The following is a 21914-nucleotide window of genomic DNA, read 5'->3' as shown; positions in this document are numbered from 1 at the left end:
GAGGTGGAGGCTCTCCATTCTGGTGCCACTGCAGGGCCAATAGGCACTAAGGAAAGGGGAGCGGGGACTGGAGAATTCAGTCGTGCCCTCCAAGGAGAGAATTCCCATAAGGAATGAGGGTGAGAAAGAATGCAAGTCATTGTGGGAAGCCTGTGTGCAGCTTCATGCAGTAGAAAGCTTGCAGCAGCAATGTCCGCAGCTGCCACCAGCCCCTGTGGCACACCTACGCCGCTCCCTAGCCCCACTCACCTGTCTCAGCAGCGGTGCTAAGCTTGTGCACAGGAGCATCCAGGGTTAGTGTTCCCTTGAGACCCAAAAGCTAAAGGTAGCCGAGGAGTCCTTTACTCGCACCTGCACTGTTAATTTGAGGGTTATTTGGTGGCATTATTGCGTATATATTCATAGCTGACTCTTCTGTTTCTCCGCCAGGTTTGAATGGGGATGTGAATGTTAATGGCTTATCTACTGTATCTCACACTACTACTTCAGGGATTTTGAACTCTGCTCCCCACTCCTCCAGCACCTCACACCTCCATCACCCTAACGTGGCCTGCGACTGTCTTTGGAACTACTCACAGTACCCACCTGCCAATCCTGGCAACAACCTCAAGGACCCACCCCTTCTTTCTCAGTTCCCTGGGGGACAATACCCGCTCAACGGTATCCTTGGGGGCAGCCGACAACCTTCGTCCCCAAGTCACAACACTAATCTTCGAGCTGGGAGCCAAGAGTTCTGGGCCAATGGTACTCAGAGTCCAATGGGGCTTAACTTCGATTCACAGGAGCTGTATGATTCCTTTCCTGACCAGAATTTTGAGGTGATGCCCAATGGACCCCCAAGTTTTTTCACCTCCCCACAGACTTCTCCAATGTTGGGATCTAGTATCCAGACCTTTGCACCTTCCCAGGACGTAGGCAATGGGATCCATCCCGCTGAGGCAGCAGAAAAGGAGCTGACTTCAGTTGTGGCAGAAAACGGCACTGGCTTGGTCGGCAGCCTGGAGCTGGAGGAAGAGCAGCCAGGTATGACTGGGTCTGTGAGCTGGGTGTGGAGACGAAGCGGGGTCATGGAGGACAGTGGCTTTTGGGGTGAGGAAAACTTATCTTTCCAGCTCTCTGCAGTGGAGGCTGATTTGCATGTTGGTGATTAGCAGAGCCAAGTGCCTGGTGTTTTGTGGCAGCAGCTCCAGTTCAAGAGTGGGAGTGCAGATTATTTCACGCTCATGCAGAGCTCCTGGCCGGGAGAGGGCAGGTGGGCGGTGGGTAAGCCTGAGATAGCCCAGACACCGCATCAAGAATGGCTTCTCAGGCTAGCATGGTTGTGTAGCATGCGTGAATGGGGCTCTGGGTTCCACCTCCAGCACTGCATAAATCATGGACTCTGGCACATGCCTATATCTCAGCCCTTGGGAGAGGAGGCAGGAGAAGGTGTTCAAGGCCAGCCTGGGTCACATAAGTGGGGTAGGGTGGGGTAGGGGCCTCTAAAACAGATGAGACGGTTAGGACGTGAGCAGTGAGCACTAAAACCATGAGGCTCTTTTAACTGGCAGGATGAGGTACTGCTGAAGTGGCTTGGCCCTAGTAGTGACCGGCAGAGTGCACCACTGCTTGTCTGTTCAGCTCCCTTTTTGTGTGTTAATATTATATATGTGACCTCTTTTGTTTCCCTCAAAATAGATAAAATCTTAGTTTGTATTTGTAGTTAATATTCAATGCAAGGACAGCTACCCTATAAAAATCAAAGGATATAGTCTCTGTTCCACTTGTTGGATAAAGTAGCTGAGTACATGGTAGGGTTCTTGTCTCGGCCTTGGTGTCCCTTTCCTGTTTGCCTGTGTTTTAGCAGCACACCTCTACTCATTTAGATATCTGGGTAGGATCTGTTTCTAGTTAGAATTGGCAATAAATGTTGATTGAATGAACATCTTATTTTTAAAACAGAGTTTACTAAGAAAGTGTTTTAACACAGATTTGAATACCAGTGTGGCTAAGGAAAAGGAGCACTTAGGAAAAGAACAGTATACACCATGTGCATGTGTGGACTTATTGAAAGAATTGCCTGAACATTTTTTCTTTCTTTCTTTTTTTAAAAGCATTTTTAATGATTTATTTATTCTCTATGTGTGTTGGTGTTTTGCCTGCATGTATATCTGTTGAGGGTGCCAGATCCCCTGGAACTGTAGTTACAGACAGTTGTGAGCTGTCATGTGGGTGCTGGGAATTGAACCTGGGTCCTCTGGAAGAGCAATGAGCCACCTCTACAGCCCCACCTGAACACATTTCTATAACCACCTAATATAGCTAAATTGAAGGCATCAGTTTTGACTTTGGGTCTCTCCTGGAATTACCTAGAACTAAAGATGTGTGGCTACAATGGTTCTGTCTCTTCTGTGGAGTCTTTACACCAAGAAGTCTCCGTCCTGGTCCCTGATCCCACAGTGAGCTGTTTAGATGATCCTTCACATCTTCCTGATCAACTGGAAGACACTCCAATCCTCAGTGAAGATTCCCTTCAGCCCTTTGACTCTCTGGCATCAGGTGGGCTTTCCTGCTTACCTGAGCAGAGGGGGCCAACCCGATACCTAGAAAAGTCGGAAACACAGGAGAGTTTTAGGGAACCTGGGGTGTTGGGGCTTGTAGGTAAACCTTTAGTAAACCATAGTCAGTACTGCTGGCTGGGCCAGCTTTACTCAGATGCACTGGTTCATTTCCCAGGCTCCTTCTGTCTTCCAGTTGGCCCAGAGCCCTTGGCTGCAGTAATTCACGGAATAGGCTGTAGTTACCACACGGTTGGGCTATTTGGGTTCTAACTAACTAGAAAGGAAACATTTGCCAATTAAATATAAAAACAGGGCCTATTTCATGATAAATGCTACATTTCTGCAAGAATCTATGGGTAGGTAGACAGTCTGTATCTTTGCCTTTAGTTTTCTGGCTTGTAAGAGGGCTCTATAGTTTTAATGTTAACATGGGGTGGCTGAGGTAGGAGGCTTGTGACTTTGACACCATCCTGAAGTACATAGTGAATTTCAAGTCAACTCTGAGCTAGAGGTGAGACCCTTTCTTATTTCCTCCCTACTTCTCCCCAGTTCATACCCTAGAAACTAGAGTTGGACATTGTTTTGGCTAGTATTTCTTGAAGAAATCTGGCTTGCTAATTTTTTTTCTTAATGTTGTGCTTGTGACTTTTTCACCCTCGTAAACAGAGCCAGTGAGTGGAGGACTTTATGGTATCGACGACGACACGGAGCTGATGGGCACAGGAGATGATAAGCTGCCTCTTGAGGACAGCCCTGTGATCTCTGCCCTCGACTGCCCCTCTCTCGGGAACGCTGCTGCCTTCAGTCTCCTGGCAGATGTCAGCCAGACACCAGCTTCTCTCTTTGTCAGCCCCACCTCTCCACCTGTCCTGGGGGAGTCTGTCTTGCAAGGTAAGTGAAGGGAGGTAGGACAAATAAAATCTTCACTTGCCAAATAGTGCATGTGTTCCATACCTGAGCCCTTAACATGGGAAGTCTGTGCTGGTATCTTGGTGACAGACACTGAGATGGTGTCTAGTGGGAATAAAAAAGCATCGGCCATTGTACCTTGATAAGTACTCTGTGAAGAGCTTGAGCAACTTGGGAGTTGTCAAGGAAAAGAAAACCAGAGGCCTTTGTAGCTTTAGGACAAGCTGTTTCTCTTTGTGATGATGACCATCACCAGTTTTACCCCTTAACTTCAAAAGCGTTTGGGGTAGGGAGAGTAGCCAGCACTGCTTTTTTAAATTTAATTTTATGTGTATGAGTGTGTCTGTATGGGTATCTATGTACCAAGTGTGTGGGGCCCTTGGAGGACAGAAGAGGGTGTCAGACCTCTTGGGACTGGAGTTACAGAAAGTTACTGGAGTTGCATGTGGTGCTAGAAATCAAACAGTGTCCTCTGGAAGGGCAGCCAGTGAGCCGTGGCTCCAGTGCCTAGAGTTCCCGTTCTTTTTCCACTAGAAACCCTTAGGATAACCATGGTTGCCATAGTGTAGGTTTGACTGAATAAATTCTTTTACCTGAGACCATTTTCTTTTATTTACATTATCCTTTGGATTTTAGATAACGGCTTTGACCTGAATAATGGCAGTGACTCTGAACAGGAAGAAATGGAGCCTGAGTCTTCAGACTTCCCACGTCCCCTAACTGAGCCGGCCCCTGACCAGCTGCCTACTATTGAGCTACATCCAGCAGCCTCTCCAGCAGTCTCTCCAGCTCCCTCCCCGACCCTCCCAGCAGCCTCTTTGGAAGCGTCTTTGACAGCTCCAGCGACCTCTCCTCAAGCTTGCCCTGCACCTTCTCCAGTAACCACCTTCCAGACAGTTTCCCAGGCAAATGAAGACGTCAGCAGCGTCCCGGAAGCTTCTGCTGATGTGGAAGAGGTCACTGGAGAAGCTGTCACAATTTCTGGTAGTAGTAAGTGTCCAAATTCTGTTCTGTCCCTGTCTGGTTTCTACGAAAGTTTATGTTACATACTGCATCCATCCCTCCTCTTCTTTTTTTTTTTTTTTTTTTTTTTTTTAAAGATTTATTTATTTACTATTTACTATGTATACAGCATGTATGACTGCAGGCCAGAAGAGGGCACCAGGTCTCATTACAGATGGTTGTGAGCCACCATGTGGTTGCTGGGAATTGAACTCAGGACCTCTGGAAGAGCAGTCAGTGCTCTTAACCTCTGAGCCATCTCTCCAGCCCCATCCCTCCTCTTCTAACCTGTAATTTAATTTAAAAAAATTTTTGTTGTTGTTTTTTGAGACAGGATCTCACTATATAGCCTTGGCTGGTCTTTATGTAGATCAAGCTGGCCTCCAGTTCACAGAGCTCTGCATGCCTCTGCCTCCAAGTGCTGTGCCACTAGCTCAGCTCTGTCCTCTAACCTTGCTTGACCTCTTACCTTTGTCTCTGGTCTTATCTCAAGGTGATGTACTGAAGAGACGCATTGCTACCCCAGAAGAAGTTCGTCTTCCCCTCCAACATGGGTAAATGCTCTAGATTGATGCATGCATTGACCTTAACAAGCCTAGGAATGACTCTTAAGATGTGGGAGAGGGTTGGTCTAGGTGGGAGTGGATTACAGGAGTTGGAGTGGCAAGCTGTTATGAAGCCACCTGTTGTGGGTGTTGGGTCTTCTGGCAGAGCAGCATGTGTGCTTAACTGCTGGGCTGTTGCTCTAGACCAATTTCCTCTTTCTTTTTTCTTTTTTTGGGGGGATTTTGGAGACAGGGTTTCTCTGTGTAGCTCTGGCTATCCTGGAATTCACTCTGTTGACCAGGCTGGCCTTGAACTCACAAAAGATCCGCCTGCCTCTGCCTCCCGAGTGCTGGGATTAAAGGCGTGCGCCACCACCGCCCGACTACGTTTTCTCTCTTAGGGTCTGTCTTCCTTGTCTTCTTTGCTCATCTGCTGGATACTCGGTCTTGATCAAGGATCCTTTTCAAACCAAGGCTCAAATATCCAGAGTATCCAGGCAGAGCTGTTTTCATAGAGAGGGGTAGCAGTGAGGGAGGAGGCTTCCCGCAGTGACCTGGGGGTTTGTGGTGTGGTAGTTTCTGTTGTAATGCTCTCTGGAGAGCTAAGCTCTGCCGTGGTAACTACGTAATGACCAAACCAGATAGCATCAAAAACCTTCTGGAAATAACTGTCTTCCTGATTTTCACCACCACCACTCTAGGCTACTGGTTGTCACCAAGTCTTAGTACTGCTGCCACACTGGTGATGAGGGTAAATAAGGCTGGCTGTCACAGTTGCTGTCGGAACAGTCACTGACTAAAACCTGGCCCACTGAGTGACTGCATGGAGTCAGCCCCAGTTTGTTCTTAGGCCCCTCTGCACCTGAGCCAGGGCTGGTAGAGTCTCCAGCTGCTCGTGTCCTTTCCGTAGCTTTATGAAAGGAAGAGTGGGTCTTTGTACGTGTTTGCCATCTGGCGATTGCTTTCCTCCTGCAGTATTGTTTGCTGGAGCGGCGTGAGCCTGTTTGTCAAGCTCCTGTGCTGTGCTGTTTGTGTGTGCAGGACTGTCTGTAGGACGATGTGCATGCAGGGCTAGTGAGGCAGATGTGGGGCATCTGCCCAGTGGGCTTGGCTGCTGGGTGGCGTGGGAGTGGGTAGGGTGTGACCTGGTGGCAGGGCCCATGTGCTTCTCTGGCAGGTGGCGGCGAGAAGTGCGCATCAGGAAGGGCTGCCATCGGTGGCAGGGGGAGACGTGGTACTACGGCCCCTGTGGGAAGAGGATGAAGCAGTTTCCAGAAGTCATCAAGGTAACAGCATTGGTAGCTTTTAAAGGATTATTGTGCTTGTGTTACAGCTGGCCACAGACATGGCAGGGCTCTGACTTACTACTGTCCTTCCCTCTCAGTACCTGAGCCGAAATGTGGTGCACAGTGTCCGCCGGGAGCACTTCAGCTTCAGTCCCCGGATGCCTGTCGGGGATTTCTTCGAAGAAAGAGACACAGCAGAGGTGCCGGCCCGAGGGTCAAGTAGTTGGGGAGCAAGTTACAGCTTCCTTTGGTGGGTGTGGGTGGGGACCTCAGGAGTCCGGGTAGTTCAGAGGCTTAGTGGCCTGCACTGATCGTCTCCCTTATAACACAGAGTTCCTTGTTCCTTTAGGGCGTGCAGTGGGTCCAGTTATCGGCAGAGGAGATTCCTTCCAGAATTCAAGCAATTACTGGCAAACGAGGCCGACCTCGAAATAATGAAAAGGCCAAGAACAAGGAAGTTCCCAAAGTGAAGCGGGGCCGAGGTCGGCCACCCAAGGTCAAAATCTCTGAGCTATTGAATAAAACAGACAACCGACTTCCAAAGAAACTGGAAACCCAAGGTACAGTGTTATCTGTAGCTCAGGTATTGTGCTCCCTCCACAGGGTATCTGAAAGGTTGCTGAATTGCAGTTGGTACCTGGATTTCCCAGGAGGGACTGACATCTGGAAAGATGAATCTGTTCTTCCCTTGGAAAGCATGATCAGAATCCCAGCTTTTTGCCACATTTTTTCCAGACAATTTCTTCCTTTGAGTTGCTTTTACTGGTAAAGCCTGGGGCTGTCCCCATAAAGGCCAAAGGAGAAGACTTCCATGGTTTTCCTGTCCATCTTCCAGCTCCTTGCTTGTACTGATTGCATTCATACAATTTCCAAGGTTTTTGTGTAGAGATTCCAGTTCATGCCTGAATACAAAAGATAATTGGCACACTATTTTAGTCAGATAGGTAAATAGGAAAATGTCTGTGGTTTTTTTGTTTTCACTTTTTTTGGGGGGGGGGGGTTGTTTTGTTTTGTTTTTCAAGACACGGTTTCTCTGTGTAGCTCTGGCTGTCCTGGAACTAGCTCTGTAGACCAGGCTGGTCTTGGATTCAGAGATCCACCTACTTCTGCCTCTGTGCTGGGAATAAAGGCATGCCCCACTACCGCCCAGCAAAAATGTCTAATTTTCTAAGTAAGCATTGCATTTATCTAAGTAAGTATTACATATACGGTGTGCAGAATATGAAATAGTCTTGTTAACTCCATTCAGAGTTCCCACTCTGCTATCTGTCTATATCTTTTTTCCCCTCTATGCTAGAGGCCAATGCTAGGCCTTTGCACTTGTCTATCAAGTACTCTACCAGAGTTAAAACCCCAAACTCAGTGTATTTCATTTTTTCAAAAAGGTTTATTTTATGTGTGTGGGTGTTTTACACATAGGCACTACATGCATGTGTGCCTGGTGCCTGTGAAGGTCATAAGTGGGTGTCAGATCCTCTAGAACTAGAATTATAGATGGTTGTGAGGTGTCATGAGGAACTGAACCCAGGTCCTCTGCAAGAGCATTAAGAGTGCTTAACCACTAAGCCATCTCTCTAGCCCACTATCTCATTTTATTTTATTTTTTTTAAAGATTTTTTTTATTTATTATGTATACAGTGTTCTGCCTACATGCATGCCTGCAGGCCAGAAGAGGGCACCAGATCTCATTACAGATGGTTGTGAGCCACCATGTGGTTGCTGGGAATTGAACTCAGGACCTCTGGAAGAACAACCAGTGCTCTTAACCTCTGAGCCACCTCTCCAGCCCCCCACTATCTCGTTTTAATAAAAGCTTTAAGTGACTTATTTGCCCACGGTACTTTAGAAGCTTGCCATAAAAAATGTATGATGGTGCTTCTATATCAAAAATGAAAGAATTGGTACTGTTGGGTCAGAATATCAATTAGAAAATGAGTTATTTGCAGATTTATACTTTGATTTGAATCTTTTAGTGGAGTGAGCTGTGAAAGCTGAGTGTAAACACTGGCTATGACAGGTAGGAGTCTGGGTTGCCAGTGTTACAAACCAATACCCTCTTCGCTGACGGTTTAGATTCTTGTTTCCATCTCCACTCTCTTTGCACTAAAATCAGGATGTGTGCATCAGTCTGAGCATTGCTGTCCTTGCTCCATAGCCCGGGAAAGAGACAGATCATAAAGGCACTCTGCATTTGTGGCCTCTTCCATCAGCTGGAGTCAGCCTGTGGCTTCTGGGCTACTAATGCTGTGTGAGTGCTTTGTACAACTACCTGAGCAGGTGCCTCTCTGACCCCTTTCTCTTCAATGTTTTATTATGTCTACTGAAAAAACAAACCAACAGCAAAACAAAATTTGTTCATGAAGCTGTATGAGAAGCCAGCTTTGTAAGAGGCATGTGCTGCCATGGATGCCACGCTCGGTTTTCAGTTTCCTTTCTGCCTTCACAGAAACACTGAGTGAGGAGGATAAAGCACAGATGAGTAAAAGCAAAAAGAAGATGAGGCAGAAGGTACCTCGGGGAGAGGGTCAGACTCCTGTCCAAGGGCAGGTGAGGAGGACAGCCTTGCGCTAACGTTTTCTACGGGCAGCTTCGTATTTTCTTCCATCTCCGTTTCCTCCTCAATGTAGCAGCGCACCTTTATAAAATGGAATTGCTTGGGCTTGATTTAGAAAAATGGGCTTGTTCAAGAAAAATAGGGCATCTCTAGGGTGAGAGAATTGATCCATTGCCAGTCAGTCCCTCATCATCCCATCTCTCACCTCTCCTCCCCAGCACCCTTTCTGTTTTTGAATCCTAGCCCAAGCAGAGGTGCTTTCAGAGTTTGGGGAGAAATGACTTTCCTTATGGTTTACAGGCCAGAAACAAGAGGAGACAAGATGCCAAGAGCTCAAAGCAGAAGGACACTAAGAAGAAAGCCAAGGTGTGTACGTGTGATGAGTGTGTGTGCCAAGTTTACTTCCTTTCCAGGGTGCAGTGTGCATGCTAGACAGACATGCTACCACAGAGCCAAGTCTCCATCTCTCACGTCTGATTCGAAGCCACCACAGAGATTTTCCAAACGCTCCTATGCCGGTGTTATTTTGGACTAAGATCAGGCCTGGCTAGACAGGTATCTCTGACACTTGTTCCTTTCTCCTGGTGGGTAGGCCGAGAAAGAAAAGACAAAGACAAAGCAGGAAAAACCAATGGGAAAAGTGAAGAGGGAAAAGAAGGAAAAGGAGAAGGAGAAAGTAAAGGTGAAGGAAGAGGTGGCCAAAGCCAGACCCCCCTGTAAACCAGAGAGGAGCCTTGCCACGCAGAGGCGTCTGCAGGAGCGGCAGAGGCAGCAGGCTATCTTAGAGGAGATGAAGAAGCCCACGGAGGACATGTGTCTGGTTGACCACCAGGTATCAAGGGTCATGGAAGGGCCAGTTCTGGGGACATTTAACAGAAGGACCTCTGAATATCCAGACATTGCCTCTTGATAAGTCTAACAGGATGCCTACCCAATTTTTTCTCCCCAGCCCCTGCCTGACTTCACCCGCATCCCTGGTTTGACATTGTCCAGTAGGGCCTTCTCAGACTGCTTAACCATCGTGGAGTTCCTGCATAGTTTTGGCAAAGTGCTAGGCTTTGACCTTACCAAAGATGTTCCTAGTCTGGGAGTGCTGCAGGAGGGACTCCTGTGTCAAGGGGACAGCTTGGGCAAAGTGCAAGACCTGCTGGTGCAGCTCCTGAAGGCTGCACTCCGTGACCCTGGTCTGCCCTCCTACTGTCAGGTGAGCTTGCCTGGGTCGGAGTCAGTTCTGCTTTCTCTTTGAGAACATGTAAACCCCACCCCACCCCACCCCACCCCAGAAGAACCCAGAGAAGTGGTGTATGACTCCTCCTTCCGATCTCTGGTTTGTCGATGCTGTTTTCTTGGCAGTGCTTCAGCTGTTGTTTTCTCATTCTTACTTTACAGTTCTCCGTTGCAGTCTTTCACCTTTTTCTTGTAACTGTTTTCCTTATTTGATGTGTATAAGTGTTTTACCTGCCTGTTTGTGTACCTGGTATCCACATGTGTGCCTGGTACCCACAGGAACCAGAAGAGGGTGTCGTCTCCTGTAACTGTAGTTAAAGACAGTTGTGAGCCACCCTGTAGGTGCTGGGAACTGAACCCAGATCCTTTGGAAGAGCAGCCAGTGCTCTTCACCGGGCCCTCTCTCCAGCCCCATGTCCTGGCAGTTTTCAGTCTTTTTCTCTTTTTTTCACAAGAGTTTCTTTTAGCTGGGTTATGATGCACACCTTTAACCTTAGTGCCTGGGATGCAGAGACAGACAGGCCTCTTTAAGCCTGTTCTGCATAGCAAGTTCCAGGCCAGCCGGGGCTACGTTTTTGTTGTTGTTGTTTTTTCCTTGTGTGCCCCCCCCCCCCCTTTGCCGGGTTTCTCTGTGTAGCTTTGGAGCCTGTCCTGGAACTCACTCTGTAGCCCAGGCTGGCCTCGAACTCACAGAGATCCGCCATCCGGCTTCCTCGGAGAGTTTTATCTTAACCCTTGTAGTTTTCTCCCAGGTTCTCACCCAAAACTTGAGTTGTTCCTGTTTCCCTTCTCATTCCCATTATGTTTTCTTCCAAATAGTCCCTGAAGATCTTGGGGGAGAAGGTGTCTGAGATCCCACTGACCAGAGACAATGTGTCTGAGATACTACGCTGCTTCCTCATGGCCTACAGAGTGGAGCCAGCCTTCTGTGACCGTCTGCGCACCCAGCCTTTTCAAGCCCAGCCACCCCAACAGAAGGCTGCTGTCCTAGCCTTCCTTGTGCATGAGCTCAATGGCTCCACCGTCATCATCAAGTGAGGGGCTTGGGTGGGATGGGTAACCCTGTGCCTTGTGTGGGAGTGGGGTGGGGAGGGGCTTAGCTCTCCAGAAGTCCAGGGTAATGTGTCCATTGCTCTTCTCGGAGGATGCTGGGATGACTTGATAGAATCTAGTCCCTTCCCTGGGGAATGAAAGCCTGCCTTGGTCATTCATCCAGGCTGTGACTGGACAGAAATACCCTTGTAAGACCTTATTTTTCTTTTCTTTTTTGCTGCCCCTTTTCCCTCAAAAATCATCTGCTGTTCCTCTGCAGTGAGATTGACAAGACTCTGGAGAATATGTCCAGCTACAGGAAAAACAAATGGATTGTTGAAGGCCGACTACGGAGGTAGGGACAGCAGACTAGAACCCAGAGAGAGAGTGAGGCACATAGCAGGATGTTGCCTGGAGACGATGCCCTTCTTTGGTTGGCCCTTTGCCAGGGCTCTGGAAAATGTACATTTCAGGTGTTTCTTTTTTGGCATTATGTTCTTCTCCATAGTCTCCCTTAATCTCTTGTTTTTCAAGACTGAAAACTGCTCTGGCCAAGAGAACTGGGCGGCCTGAGGTTATGATGGAAGGGCTAGAAGAAGGCCTGGGACGGAGGCGCAGTTCTCGGATCATGGAGGAAACCAGTGGCATCGAGGAGGAGGAGGAGGAGGAGGAGACTAGAGCAGCTGTCCATGGCCGCAGGACTCGACGAGATGGAGAGGTACTTACCCAACGAAAGGAGGCGGGGTGGGCTAGAAAACACTCTTTCTTGGATCTGGAAACTCCACTTCTCTCAATGTGTGTTTGCTTCTGCCCAGATTGATGTTGCAGCATCCAGCATTCCAGAGTTAGAGCGCCAGATAGAAAAACTCAGTAAGGTATTGTGTTTGAATCTCCCAAAAGCTGCAAGAACCGTTCCCCGTCTTTAGATTATATCTGTTGCACAGGGAAGCAGATAAGCCTCAGTCCTCTCTCTGTATTAAAATTCATCATGCCACGCTGGAAATGTTTTTATTCATCTTCTTTTTCTAATTCATACCCAGCGTCAGCTCTTCTTTAGAAAAAAGCTGCTTCACTCATCCCAGATGCTTCGGGCAGTGTCTCTGGGTCAGGACCGCTATAGACGCCACTACTGGGTATTGCCATGTTTGGCTGGAATCTTTGTGGAAGGCTCAGAGGGGAGCTCAGGTAGGTGTGTCTGTGGAGGCTTGAATTCTGAGTTCAGTCTTCTTACACTAGAGCACAGGCTCTATTGTAAAACTGCTTGCCAGCTGCATGCTTCAGGTTTTCATCTGTAAACAGTGGCCATGTGGGTAGTAAATGGACTTCATAAGACAGCTGAGAATTGGAGCTGGAGACAGGACACAGTGGTTAAGAGCATGCACGGCTCTTCCAGAGGACCTGAGTTGCATTCCCACACCCATGTCACTTGGTTTACAAACACTTGTAACTTCAAGGAATCCACACATAGAAATGTTTTTCTTTTTTCCCTTTTGGTTTTTTCGAGACAGGGTTTCTCTGTGTAGTTCGTGCCTGTCCTGGATCTCGTCCTGTAGACTAGGCTAGCCTCAAACTCACAGAGATCCGCCTGGCTCAGATAGTTGTTTCAATGACTACTAAGAATTAAAATGTGTAAGCTGAGTGTAGTGGCTCACACCTTTAATTCTAGCACTTGAGAGGAAGAGGCAGGTGGATCTCTGTGAGTTCAAGGACAGCCAGAGCTACACAGAGACACCCTGTCTTGAGGGGTGGGAGGAATTAAAATGTATTGATACTCTTATTCGTGCTTGACAGAGTCTAGGTGTAGCTCAGTGGCGGGTGTTGCACAATATCTTGGGCTTGATCCCAAATACAAAAGATGGGACTAAACTGAGCATGTAGCTAAAGATTGATGCCAGTGCTTGGGAAGCTGAGCTAAGAGGACCTGGAGTTCCAGGACAGACTGAACTATACAGCAGTACCCTGTCTCGGAAAACAAGTGTTTAACCTATAGTTGTTTGTCAGTAAAGCAGTTTGAGATTATGTTGTGACTAGTCGTTATTTAGAGCAGGTCGGTCTTTTGTTGAATCAAGGCCAGTCTAGTGTACATAGTGAGTTCAGCGCTGGCCAGGGCTACATAGAGAGAGACTGTCTCAAAGCAAGACTTCTTCCTCAGATACTCTGTTCATTGACTTAAGCTGCTAACCAGCAGGCTCCTGACAGATGTTAGAAAGCAGGTGTGTTGGTGTTGGTAGATTCCCATTCTCCCCCTGTGCAGCAGTCTGTCTTGAGCTCTCTGTCTGTCTTTACAGTGAGTGAAGAGGGGATAAAGCAGGAAGCTGAGTACTTGACGGAGGCAGTGCCTTCAACCCCCTGCTCGGCCCCAGTCTCTGGAGAGAGAGAGTTAACCGGCTCCAACACCTCTGCTTCTCCTGCCCGCGCCCGAGGCCGACCTCGAAAATCTAAGCCTGGGTCTATGCAGCCGAGGCACCCGAAGTCTGCTGTTCGGGACCGTGATTCAGAACAACCCCAGCCTCGAGTTCAGCCAGAACCTCAGTCTCATCTGCAGCTTCAGGCTCCCATCCAGCCCCATCTTCCATCCCATCCCCCATCAAATAATGGGTTCCTAGAGCCAGAAGGCTCCCCTCTGTCCCTGGGTCAGAGCCAGCATGACCTCAGCCAGTCCGCCTTCCTGTCTTGGCTCAGCCAGACACAGAGCCACAGTTCCCTGTTGAGCAGCTCAGTCCTCACACCTGATAGCAGCCCAGGGAAATTAGACTCTGCTCCATCCCAGTCTTTGGAGGAGCCAGAGCCTGAGGAGGCAGAATCCTGCCCTGCCCCTCAAGGACCCTGGTTTAGCTTCTCAGCCCAGATACCCTGTGATGCTGCCCCTACACCACCCCCTGCCGTTTCTGAGGACCAGCCTACTCCCTCCCTTCAGCTGCCTGCCTCCTCTAAGCCAGTGAGTAGCCAGACCCGTCGTCGGCTTTATCCTGCCCCGGGCTCCCATGTCTAGCTGTGAGGCTGTAGCCTGAAGTTGGGAAAGCTGTAGACATAAAATATCTTCATTCCTTCATGTCTCCTTATTACAGATGAATACACCCGGTGCTGCCAATCCCTGTTCTCCAGGGCAGTTCTCTTCTACCCACTTGCCTGGAGGGGCCTCTAAGAGGCCATCAGGAGACTCTGAAGAAATGCCACAGAGTCCCACAGGGCTGGGTCAACCCAAGCGGAGGGGGAGACCTCCTAGCAAGTTCTTCAAGCAGGTGGAGCAGCATTACTTAACCCAGCTGACAGCCCAGCCTATCCCCCCTGGTGAGCGAGCTTGGCTAGGATGGGGTAAGCATGGAGGTATAGCAGTTCTCATCATGGGCAGTGTGACTCATGTGGTTTCCATCCCCTGGCCCGTATACATACCCTCTGTACACAGAGATGTGCTCTGGCTGGTGGTGGATCCGAGATCCCGAGACCCTGGATGTCATACTCAAGGCACTCCATCCCCGAGGCATCAGGGAGAAGGCGCTTCACAAACATCTTAGCAAGCACAAGGACTTGTTGCAGGAAGTTTGCCTACAGCCCTTAACTGGTAACTAAGAGAAGCTTGACCCAGCTGGGGCTGGGGTGGCTGCTGTGCACAGGAGCCTGATGGGCCGCTGCTCTGCTTTCTCTCTTCCCAGATCCTATCTTTGAGCCTAGTCAGCTGCCTGCCTTGGAAGAAGGACTTAAGAGCTGGTGTCCCAAGGAGAAGACTTACGAGACAGACCTAGCTGTGCTTCAGTGGGTAGAGGAGCTTGAGCAGCGGGTTGTCCTGTCTGATCTGCAGATTCGGGTACACTGGGGTCAGCACTGGGTGGGGAGCTATTTAGGGGAGGGTTTTGGTTTCGTTTAACTTTTTGATTTATTTGTGTGTGTGTGTGTGTGTGTGTGTGTGTGGATGTTTTGCTTGCATGTCTACATGGTACGTGTGTGCAATGCCCTCAGACCAAAAGGGTCAGATCCTCTGGAACTGGGCCTTGTAGACTGTTGTGAGCCCCATGTTGTGGGTGCTGGGAACTGAATGTGGGTCCTCTGGAAGAGCAGCCCGCACTCTTAACTGCTGTGCCCTCTCTCCGGCCCTAGGTTCTGGTTTTTGAAACAAGGTCTCTGTAGTTGAGACCTGCCTGGGATTCAAGGCATTTCTCCTGCCTCAGCTGTCCAGGCTCTGGGGTTGCTGACAGGAGCCACCACGCCCAGCTGTGGGGTGGGTGTCAGGGAAAGCCCTTGTTTCTTCTTCCCAAGTGACTTACCAAGACATGAAGTGCTTCCCTTTACAATGTGTGTTACTCCTCTTTCCCACCGGAAGGGTTGGACATGCCCTGGCCCAGACTCTACCCGAGAAGACTTGGCCTACTGTGAGCATCTACCTGACTCTCCGGAGGATATCCCTTGGAGAGGACGGGGCAGAGAAGGGGTTGTACCTCAGCGGCAGAACACCAACCCTCTGGACCTGGCTGTGATACGACTCGCTGCTCTGGAACAGAATGTGGAGCGGCGTTACTTGCGGGAGCCCCTCTGGGCAGCCCAGGAGGTGGTAGTGGAGAAGGCCCTGCTGAGCACCCCCAACGGTGCCCCTGATGGCACCACTACTGAGATGTGAGTGACTCCTGCTGCCAGTCTCCTGGCCTGGGAGAGAGAGGACAAAGGTCTTCCTGTTCCTCACCCTAGATTTCCCCCCCCAGATCATACGAGATCACCCCTCGTGTCCGTGTCTGGCGGCAGACGCTTGAAAGGTGCCGTAGCGCAGCCCAGGTGTGTTTGTGCATGGGCCAGCTGGAGAGGTCCATCGCCTGGGAGAAGTCTGTCAACAAAGTGGTGAGTGTCGGGGAAGCTCAGACGGTGGGTGGGTTTGGTGACAGTGGGGTCAGCGACAGGCAGAGGGCTAAGGACTCACTCTGCCTCCTCACAACTTTGGTCTAGACCTGCCTGGTCTGCCGGAAGGGTGACAATGATGAGTTTCTCCTGCTCTGCGATGGGTGTGACCGGGGCTGCCACATTTATTGTCATCGGCCCAAGATGGAGGCTGTCCCAGAAGGAGACTGGTTCTGCACTGTCTGTCTGGCCCAGGTAAGGTTTCTACTGCTTGATTTTCCTTCTCATAGCTTTTTTTTTTTTAAACCACCAGTCCCACAGAAGTCCCTGTCCTCAGGGTCTCCCTGGGATGAGCCTCTGACAGCATGTTTGAGTTGAATCCTTCCTTGAATAAGTCATTCATTAGCCCCAGTCATTTTCTCTATACAATAGTAATAATTATCATTCCGCTCCCTATTGATTACCTGGATGAATTCACATGCTGGCTTATGTGTGACCATTGGAAGCCACAGTTACTTGTAGGCAGGACTCGAACAGGAGGACAAGCAGCACACATCCACACTGCTGCTCTCACCTTGCCTGTCCTCAGCAGGTAGAGGAAGAATTCTCTCAGAGGCCTGGTTTCCCAAAACGAGGCCAGAAGCGGAAAAGTAGTTTTCCACTGAACTTCCCAGAGGGTGACAGCCGCCGCCGGCGTGGAGTTCTGTCAAGGGGCCGAGAAAGCCCAGCAGTGGCTCGGTGCCCAGAAGACGGGCTTTCTCCCTCCAAGAGACGGCGACTTTCAATGAGAAGCCACCACAGTGATCTCACATTTTGCGAGTGAGTTAGTGAATCGTAGGGGTAGCTGGCTGTGTGTGCCAGGAGGGCTGGAGGCGTCAGTGTGTGCTTCCTGTGCTAATAGGATCATCCTAATGGAGATGGAGTCCCATGACGCAGCCTGGCCTTTCCTGGAGCCTGTGAACCCTCGCTTGGTGAGTGGGTACCGGCGAGTCATCAAGAACCCTATGGATTTTTCCACCATGCGAGAACGGCTGCTCCGGGGAGGGTAAGAAGGTGTTTCTCTCTCTTTCTCTCCTCTCTCTCTCTCTCTCTCTCTCTCTCTCTCTCTCTCCTCTCCTCCCTCTCCTCCCTCTCTCTCTCTCTCTCTCCCCTCTCCTCCCTCTCCTCCCTCTCCTCTCTCCTCTCTCTCTCTCTCCTCTCCTCCCTCTCCTCTCTCTCTCTCAGCTCATAACAGCTCACAGCCCATTATTTTCCCCTTGGCCCAGGTATACTAGCTCAGAGGAGTTTGCAGCTGATGCCCTTCTGGTTTTTGACAACTGCCAGACCTTCAATGAGGATGACTCTGAAGTGGGCAAGGCTGGGCACATCATGCGCCGCTTCTTCGAGAGCCGCTGGGAGGAATTTTATCAGGGAAAACAGGCCAATCTGTGAGGCGAGGAAGGTGGAGACCACTTGTGTCTTCTCCAGCCTTCCTGACAAGAACCTGCCACTCTCACCTGCTGACGGCTGCCCCGGGTGGACGCGTCAGACAGTGCTGATGCCTGCCTCTGCCCTCGGCAGCACCACATCCTCTTGTCCCAATCTCTTTTCTCCCTTCCTCCTTTTGCTCCTCAAAGAAGAGATGCAGAGATGAGGTCCTTCTGGACGGAAAGCCAAAAAGAAAAGAATTTTTCCTGTTTTTTTTTTTTTAAAACTAATTAAAATGGAGAGGGGTGAAGAAGTCCCTTCCTCTTCCTGGCTTCCTCCCCTCCCTGTACACGCCCCAGCATCCTGGGGCTATTTAACAATAGCAATAGTTCTAGTGAATGTGTGAAACCGAGAAACACTCTGTACTGTGTGTGGACCCGCAGTGACGGCCAGTAAAGTGGACTTAACTCCCAAGTGTGTCAGCCGGACACCGGGCCCTGAACATGCTGCTTCCATGTTCAGTCCCTTCCCTGCCTCCTCCTGCTGCCTCTCACCTTTTCTTTTCTCCCCCTTCTCCCTAGTTTGACGATTTTTGTCCCACCCAATAATGTAAAACTATCGTGTACGGGTTCTTCTTTCCCCTTGTGTGGAAACAAAGTTCAGAGCTCCCTGTCGCTGTCCAATAGTTACCCTCTAAAATGTCTGCTCCTCCTCGTGTCCCGAGTTTCTAGCCTTTCCTGAAACTCTGGGACTGGGGTGTGAGCAGGCGGGCAGGCGGGCGCCCTGGGCCTTCCAGCCTTCTTCCCCGCTTCCCGAACCTCCCTCTTGGGAACTCCTCAGGGACAACTACTGCTGAGTCTGAGTGCTGCTCCGAGATGGAAGCCCTCAGAGAGAGGGGGAGAGGTTGTGTGTGTGTGTGTGTGTGTGTGTGTGTGTGTGTGCACTTGCACACACATGAGAGCTGTGATCGTGAACCTGTTTTGTGTAATGGGATCCATTCATGTTTCCTCGTATGTTTTTGTTCTCGCCTTTCCCATTGTTTCATACCGTCCCTTTTTGTCTTTGGGAAAACACAGGAACTATTTCTCTGGGGACAGTGCTGTCCCTCCTCATGGTTATTTCTGTTCCAGCCTCTTCAAACTGTGCAATCTTTTCAGCAGGAACTCCCTCTCCTCTCAGTAGCTTTGAGTCTTGAGAGTTTGCTGGGAGAGGGTAGAACTGGGTCTTTCCTAGCCATGAGTGTCTGGATTTAGTGTCTTTTCCTTCCTTCCATCTAATCTACTTCACATCCCCAGCATCGAGCAAACTCCTGGAGCACAGGCTGGGTAGAGAGGAGAGGTTCTGGGTCTACCACTGCCCTGTGTGTGACTAAGCCCAGGTTAAGCCCCCAACACATGAGAGGAAAGCTGCTAACTCCAAGCTATAGCCATGGGCCTCTGGCCCCTGCTTTCCCGCTCAGCAGAGTCCCTCCCGTCAGAAATTACGGGTACTTGCACTGGGGAGGTGGCTGCTAGCTGGCCTAAGCAGAGAGCTGAGGCGTCCAAGCAGTGTCCATTGGTGGGGGCAGAGGGTGCCAGGTGAGGAGGAGGAGGAGCGGTCCTTGTACTCAAGCAGTACTGAGGGGTGGGGCAGTGCAGGTTCCTGGGCAGCCCCTTCCTCCTTTTCAACCCACCCTCACTCCACTCCCTTTTGCCTATTTCTAAAGTCGCCTTTTCTGTCGATAAACCTCAAAACTTAATTTTATTTGAGAATTTTTTTTGCTTTTAAATAAGAGGTGGATTGAAGAATATTTGAATTGACTTTATATTATGCATAAATATTTATATTTTATCTAAATAACTGCGCCGTAACAAACTTTGTGTTAGATGTTTGGAACTGTTATAACTGGGGACGACTGTCCCCGTGGCAAGTGTCACTCAGCATAAAATGTACTGGAGTCATTCACGGTGGAGTGGAAGGGAGAGGGAGGCCATCAAGTCTGCTTTGTGCTCCTCTCCAGCTCCATCTCTGTCCTAGGGACCAGGCACTCTTACGGGGCTGGAGGGGTCCTGGGGTAGGGCACGATCCAGGGGCCATTTCTCGCTTTTCTTTCTCATCTTTACTGCCCTCCAGCTAGGTGGATTCCTCTTATTGGCAGAGTATTTGGTAGGGAAAGCAGGTTAAAAATAAAGAGACACCCACCCTGCCCTTTGTGTCCCTCCCCTATCTGGTAACAGCAAGAAACCAACACCAACAAGTTTCCATGTTCCTTTTACAACAAAAGGGACTGACTTTTTATATAACCAAATGTGGTGTTTTAGTGACTTTTTGATAATGTACAGTTTTTTGTGAATTTAAATTTATTTCTTTCTATATTTTTAGGACCAATCTCATTTTTAATAAGGTTTAAAAAAAGGAAAAAAAAAGTCTAGAGAAAAAAAAAAACCACCTCGTTTTTGCCATGTGATGTTCCACAGGTGCGGCTGTAGAAAGTGCTTGTCATTGAATAAAACCACATTTGATAGAGACTCAGAAAGACTGGCGTGTTTCTCTGGTGCAGCAGACTGCGCCGTCCTCTGCTTGTGTGGTGGAGCACTCAGTGCTCCTGTTACGGTGTCATCGTGTGCCATGGTGGCAAGAGTGGGCAGGTCACTAGTTTCCCCTCCACAGCCATGGATAAGACACTAAGACGGGCTTTTGTGTTTTGTTTTATTTTTTTAAAGAAAAGGTTGAGGTTAGCAAAAGTAAAGCTCTTCCAAATCACAGGGGAGCGATGGGAACCAGAAGTCAGCCGAGGAGCTCGAGCAGGAGGTAGTATTGGCAGATGTGGGAGAATATAAAACTACATATTTCTGAGTAAAGGGGAAAATGTACAAAATGTGTTCTAAGTATAAATTAAACCTCCTCTCCAGGGTGATAAGTGCATCCAATGGAGCCGTCACTTGCCCCAGAGACCGGCAGCCCATCAAAATCACAGACTTTAGTCCCATCCCTTGGGAGGCAGAGCCAGGCGGATCTCTGAGACCAGCCTGGTCTACAGAGTGAGATCCAGGACAGGCACCAAAACCACACAGAGAAACCCTGTCTCAGAAAACCGAAAAGAGGGGAAAAAAATCACAAACAGTGCTCAGCTCTAGGGCATCCTCCAGTCTGTTCTCTTATTCTCCAAAGCTGGTGTTCCTGGGGTGACTAGTAACTGCCCCAGGTGGTCACTGCACAGCTTGGGCCCTGGCTTGTCATACAGGGACTGATCTGGAGAGCTCACACCATTGTAGGTGGTAGGGGAGCCAAGATCGCTAGAGAAGACAATCCAGAAAGAGCAGTCAGTTGTAGAACTGAAGAGTTTGCGTTTGTTTCTAAGTCCATGACGACAAGGGCAGTGCTGATGTTAGGCGAGTAGATGCTTCTGCTCTTGTTAAATCGTGAGACTGAGGTAGTTGAGTGATGAGGACAAGGAAGTTGGGGATTTGCTGGGACAGTAAATGCTTATTTTGAACCAAACAGACTCCGGTAAGAGCAGTCACGAGGGTGATGAGGACATGGAGCTTTCTCATCACTACCAACCACATGGAAACCATTTCCAGCGAGATTCAGCACAAAGCAGAAGAGACAAATAGAGGCTGGTTTTAGCTGCTGCAGGGAGGCTCCAGGAGAGCCTGTCAGCTTCAGGGCTCTAATGCTAAAAGGCACATTTAAAAGGTGGTCTGTTCAGAAGTGGGAGTAGTTGGATCGCAGAGGAACTGAGAAGAATCAGTGTAATAAGGCACAGATTTGATCTGCCTCCATAGACCGTGAATCTCTGAATTCAGGTCTAGAAAAGGCTGGGTAAGTTTGGACTGAACACCTACTCACTGTATCGCTCTTGGCAGTTCTGACACTTTTCCAGAAGGTGGGGCGCATCTGGGAGGGATGGGAAACAAGAGCAATGAACTCTTCTTTCCCCCTCATAGCAAATAATGCTTTACTACCACCCCATCTTTATTACTGACAAGAGCTGTTCCCTCAGAGGCATCTAACTTCACAAGCTGGGCAGTTCTTCTTAGTAAGAATCTCTCCATCACTGTTCCCACATCTCCCTAATTAATATCAGCATCTTCCTCCAAAAAGCCTAGGCCGTCTATAACCTGTGCACCCAAAAGGGATGCTACTAACACTGATATGAGTTAGGCCTGGAGCCTAGGAATGGACTCCAGTGTGTTCTAACTGGAACTGATCTCCATGCCAGCAGGATTCAGGAACCACTGGGCATGGTGTCTCAACACTCCACTGCCTTGGGCCGTGGAGAGGCGCTTCCTGCGGAGCTGTGTCATGTGGACCATCCCTCTACAGCCTGCATCCTTACTTCCTGTCTCTAGTCACTACCTCACTGAGTAATGAGCCAACAAGAGAGGATGGAAATCACCAAGCAGAATTACACAGTGCCATTAACTGCTGTAAAAAAAAAAAATTACAGGTTACCCTCATTCCCCATGTTCACACCTGTTCAACCAGAAACACTGGAATCCGACCAGTGGGAAACCTCAAGAGAGAACTTCATGTTCTAAAACCACCAGCCGTTTGAATTGCATTAGGACTACAGAAAAGGCTGTAAGAGGTAGTGAGGGGGAGC

General features: G+C 49.3%; 1 protein-coding gene across 6 annotated transcripts in view; it reads left to right on the top strand.

The window, feature by feature from the left end:
* The window catches only part of Baz2a (bromodomain adjacent to zinc finger domain 2A), a 37369-nt gene extending 19569 nt beyond the window's left edge, over positions 1 to 17800 (top strand). For 5 of the 6 annotated variants that reach the window (XM_059245244.1, XM_059245245.1, XM_059245246.1 and 2 more), the window contains 27 exons: positions 430 to 1023; positions 2353 to 2538; positions 3207 to 3431; positions 4086 to 4439; positions 4945 to 5005; positions 6174 to 6282; positions 6381 to 6482; positions 6632 to 6842; positions 8729 to 8829; positions 9137 to 9202; positions 9429 to 9668; positions 9786 to 10040; positions 10883 to 11097; positions 11376 to 11450; positions 11630 to 11813; positions 11911 to 11970; positions 12136 to 12280; positions 13384 to 14033; positions 14164 to 14386; positions 14502 to 14657; positions 14749 to 14900; positions 15414 to 15703; positions 15790 to 15922; positions 16028 to 16174; positions 16509 to 16738; positions 16821 to 16964; positions 17185 to 17800. In XM_059245244.1, coding sequence (XP_059101227.1) covers positions 430 to 1023; positions 2353 to 2538; positions 3207 to 3431; positions 4086 to 4439; positions 4945 to 5005; positions 6174 to 6282; positions 6381 to 6482; positions 6632 to 6842; positions 8729 to 8829; positions 9137 to 9202; positions 9429 to 9668; positions 9786 to 10040; positions 10883 to 11097; positions 11376 to 11450; positions 11630 to 11813; positions 11911 to 11970; positions 12136 to 12280; positions 13384 to 14033; positions 14164 to 14386; positions 14502 to 14657; positions 14749 to 14900; positions 15414 to 15703; positions 15790 to 15922; positions 16028 to 16174; positions 16509 to 16738; positions 16821 to 16964; positions 17185 to 17350 — 5474 coding nt within the window. In that variant the 3' untranslated portion in view covers positions 17351 to 17800. The remainder of the gene's footprint in view (positions 1 to 429; positions 1024 to 2352; positions 2539 to 3206; positions 3432 to 4085; positions 4440 to 4944; positions 5006 to 6173; positions 6283 to 6380; positions 6483 to 6631; positions 6843 to 8728; positions 8830 to 9136; positions 9203 to 9428; positions 9669 to 9785; positions 10041 to 10882; positions 11098 to 11375; positions 11451 to 11629; positions 11814 to 11910; positions 11971 to 12135; positions 12281 to 13383; positions 14034 to 14163; positions 14387 to 14501; positions 14658 to 14748; positions 14901 to 15413; positions 15704 to 15789; positions 15923 to 16027; positions 16175 to 16508; positions 16739 to 16820; positions 16965 to 17184) is intronic. The other variant, XM_059245249.1, reaches the window with a different exon arrangement.
* The last annotated feature ends 4114 nt before the right edge of the window (positions 17801 to 21914 follow it).

This window comes from Peromyscus eremicus, chromosome 18 (assembly GCF_949786415.1).
Source record: "Peromyscus eremicus chromosome 18, PerEre_H2_v1, whole genome shotgun sequence".
NCBI lineage: Eukaryota > Metazoa > Chordata > Mammalia > Rodentia > Cricetidae > Peromyscus > Peromyscus eremicus.
Note: the sequence above shows the minus strand (reverse complement) of the source record. Positions and strands in the feature narration are given on the sequence as shown.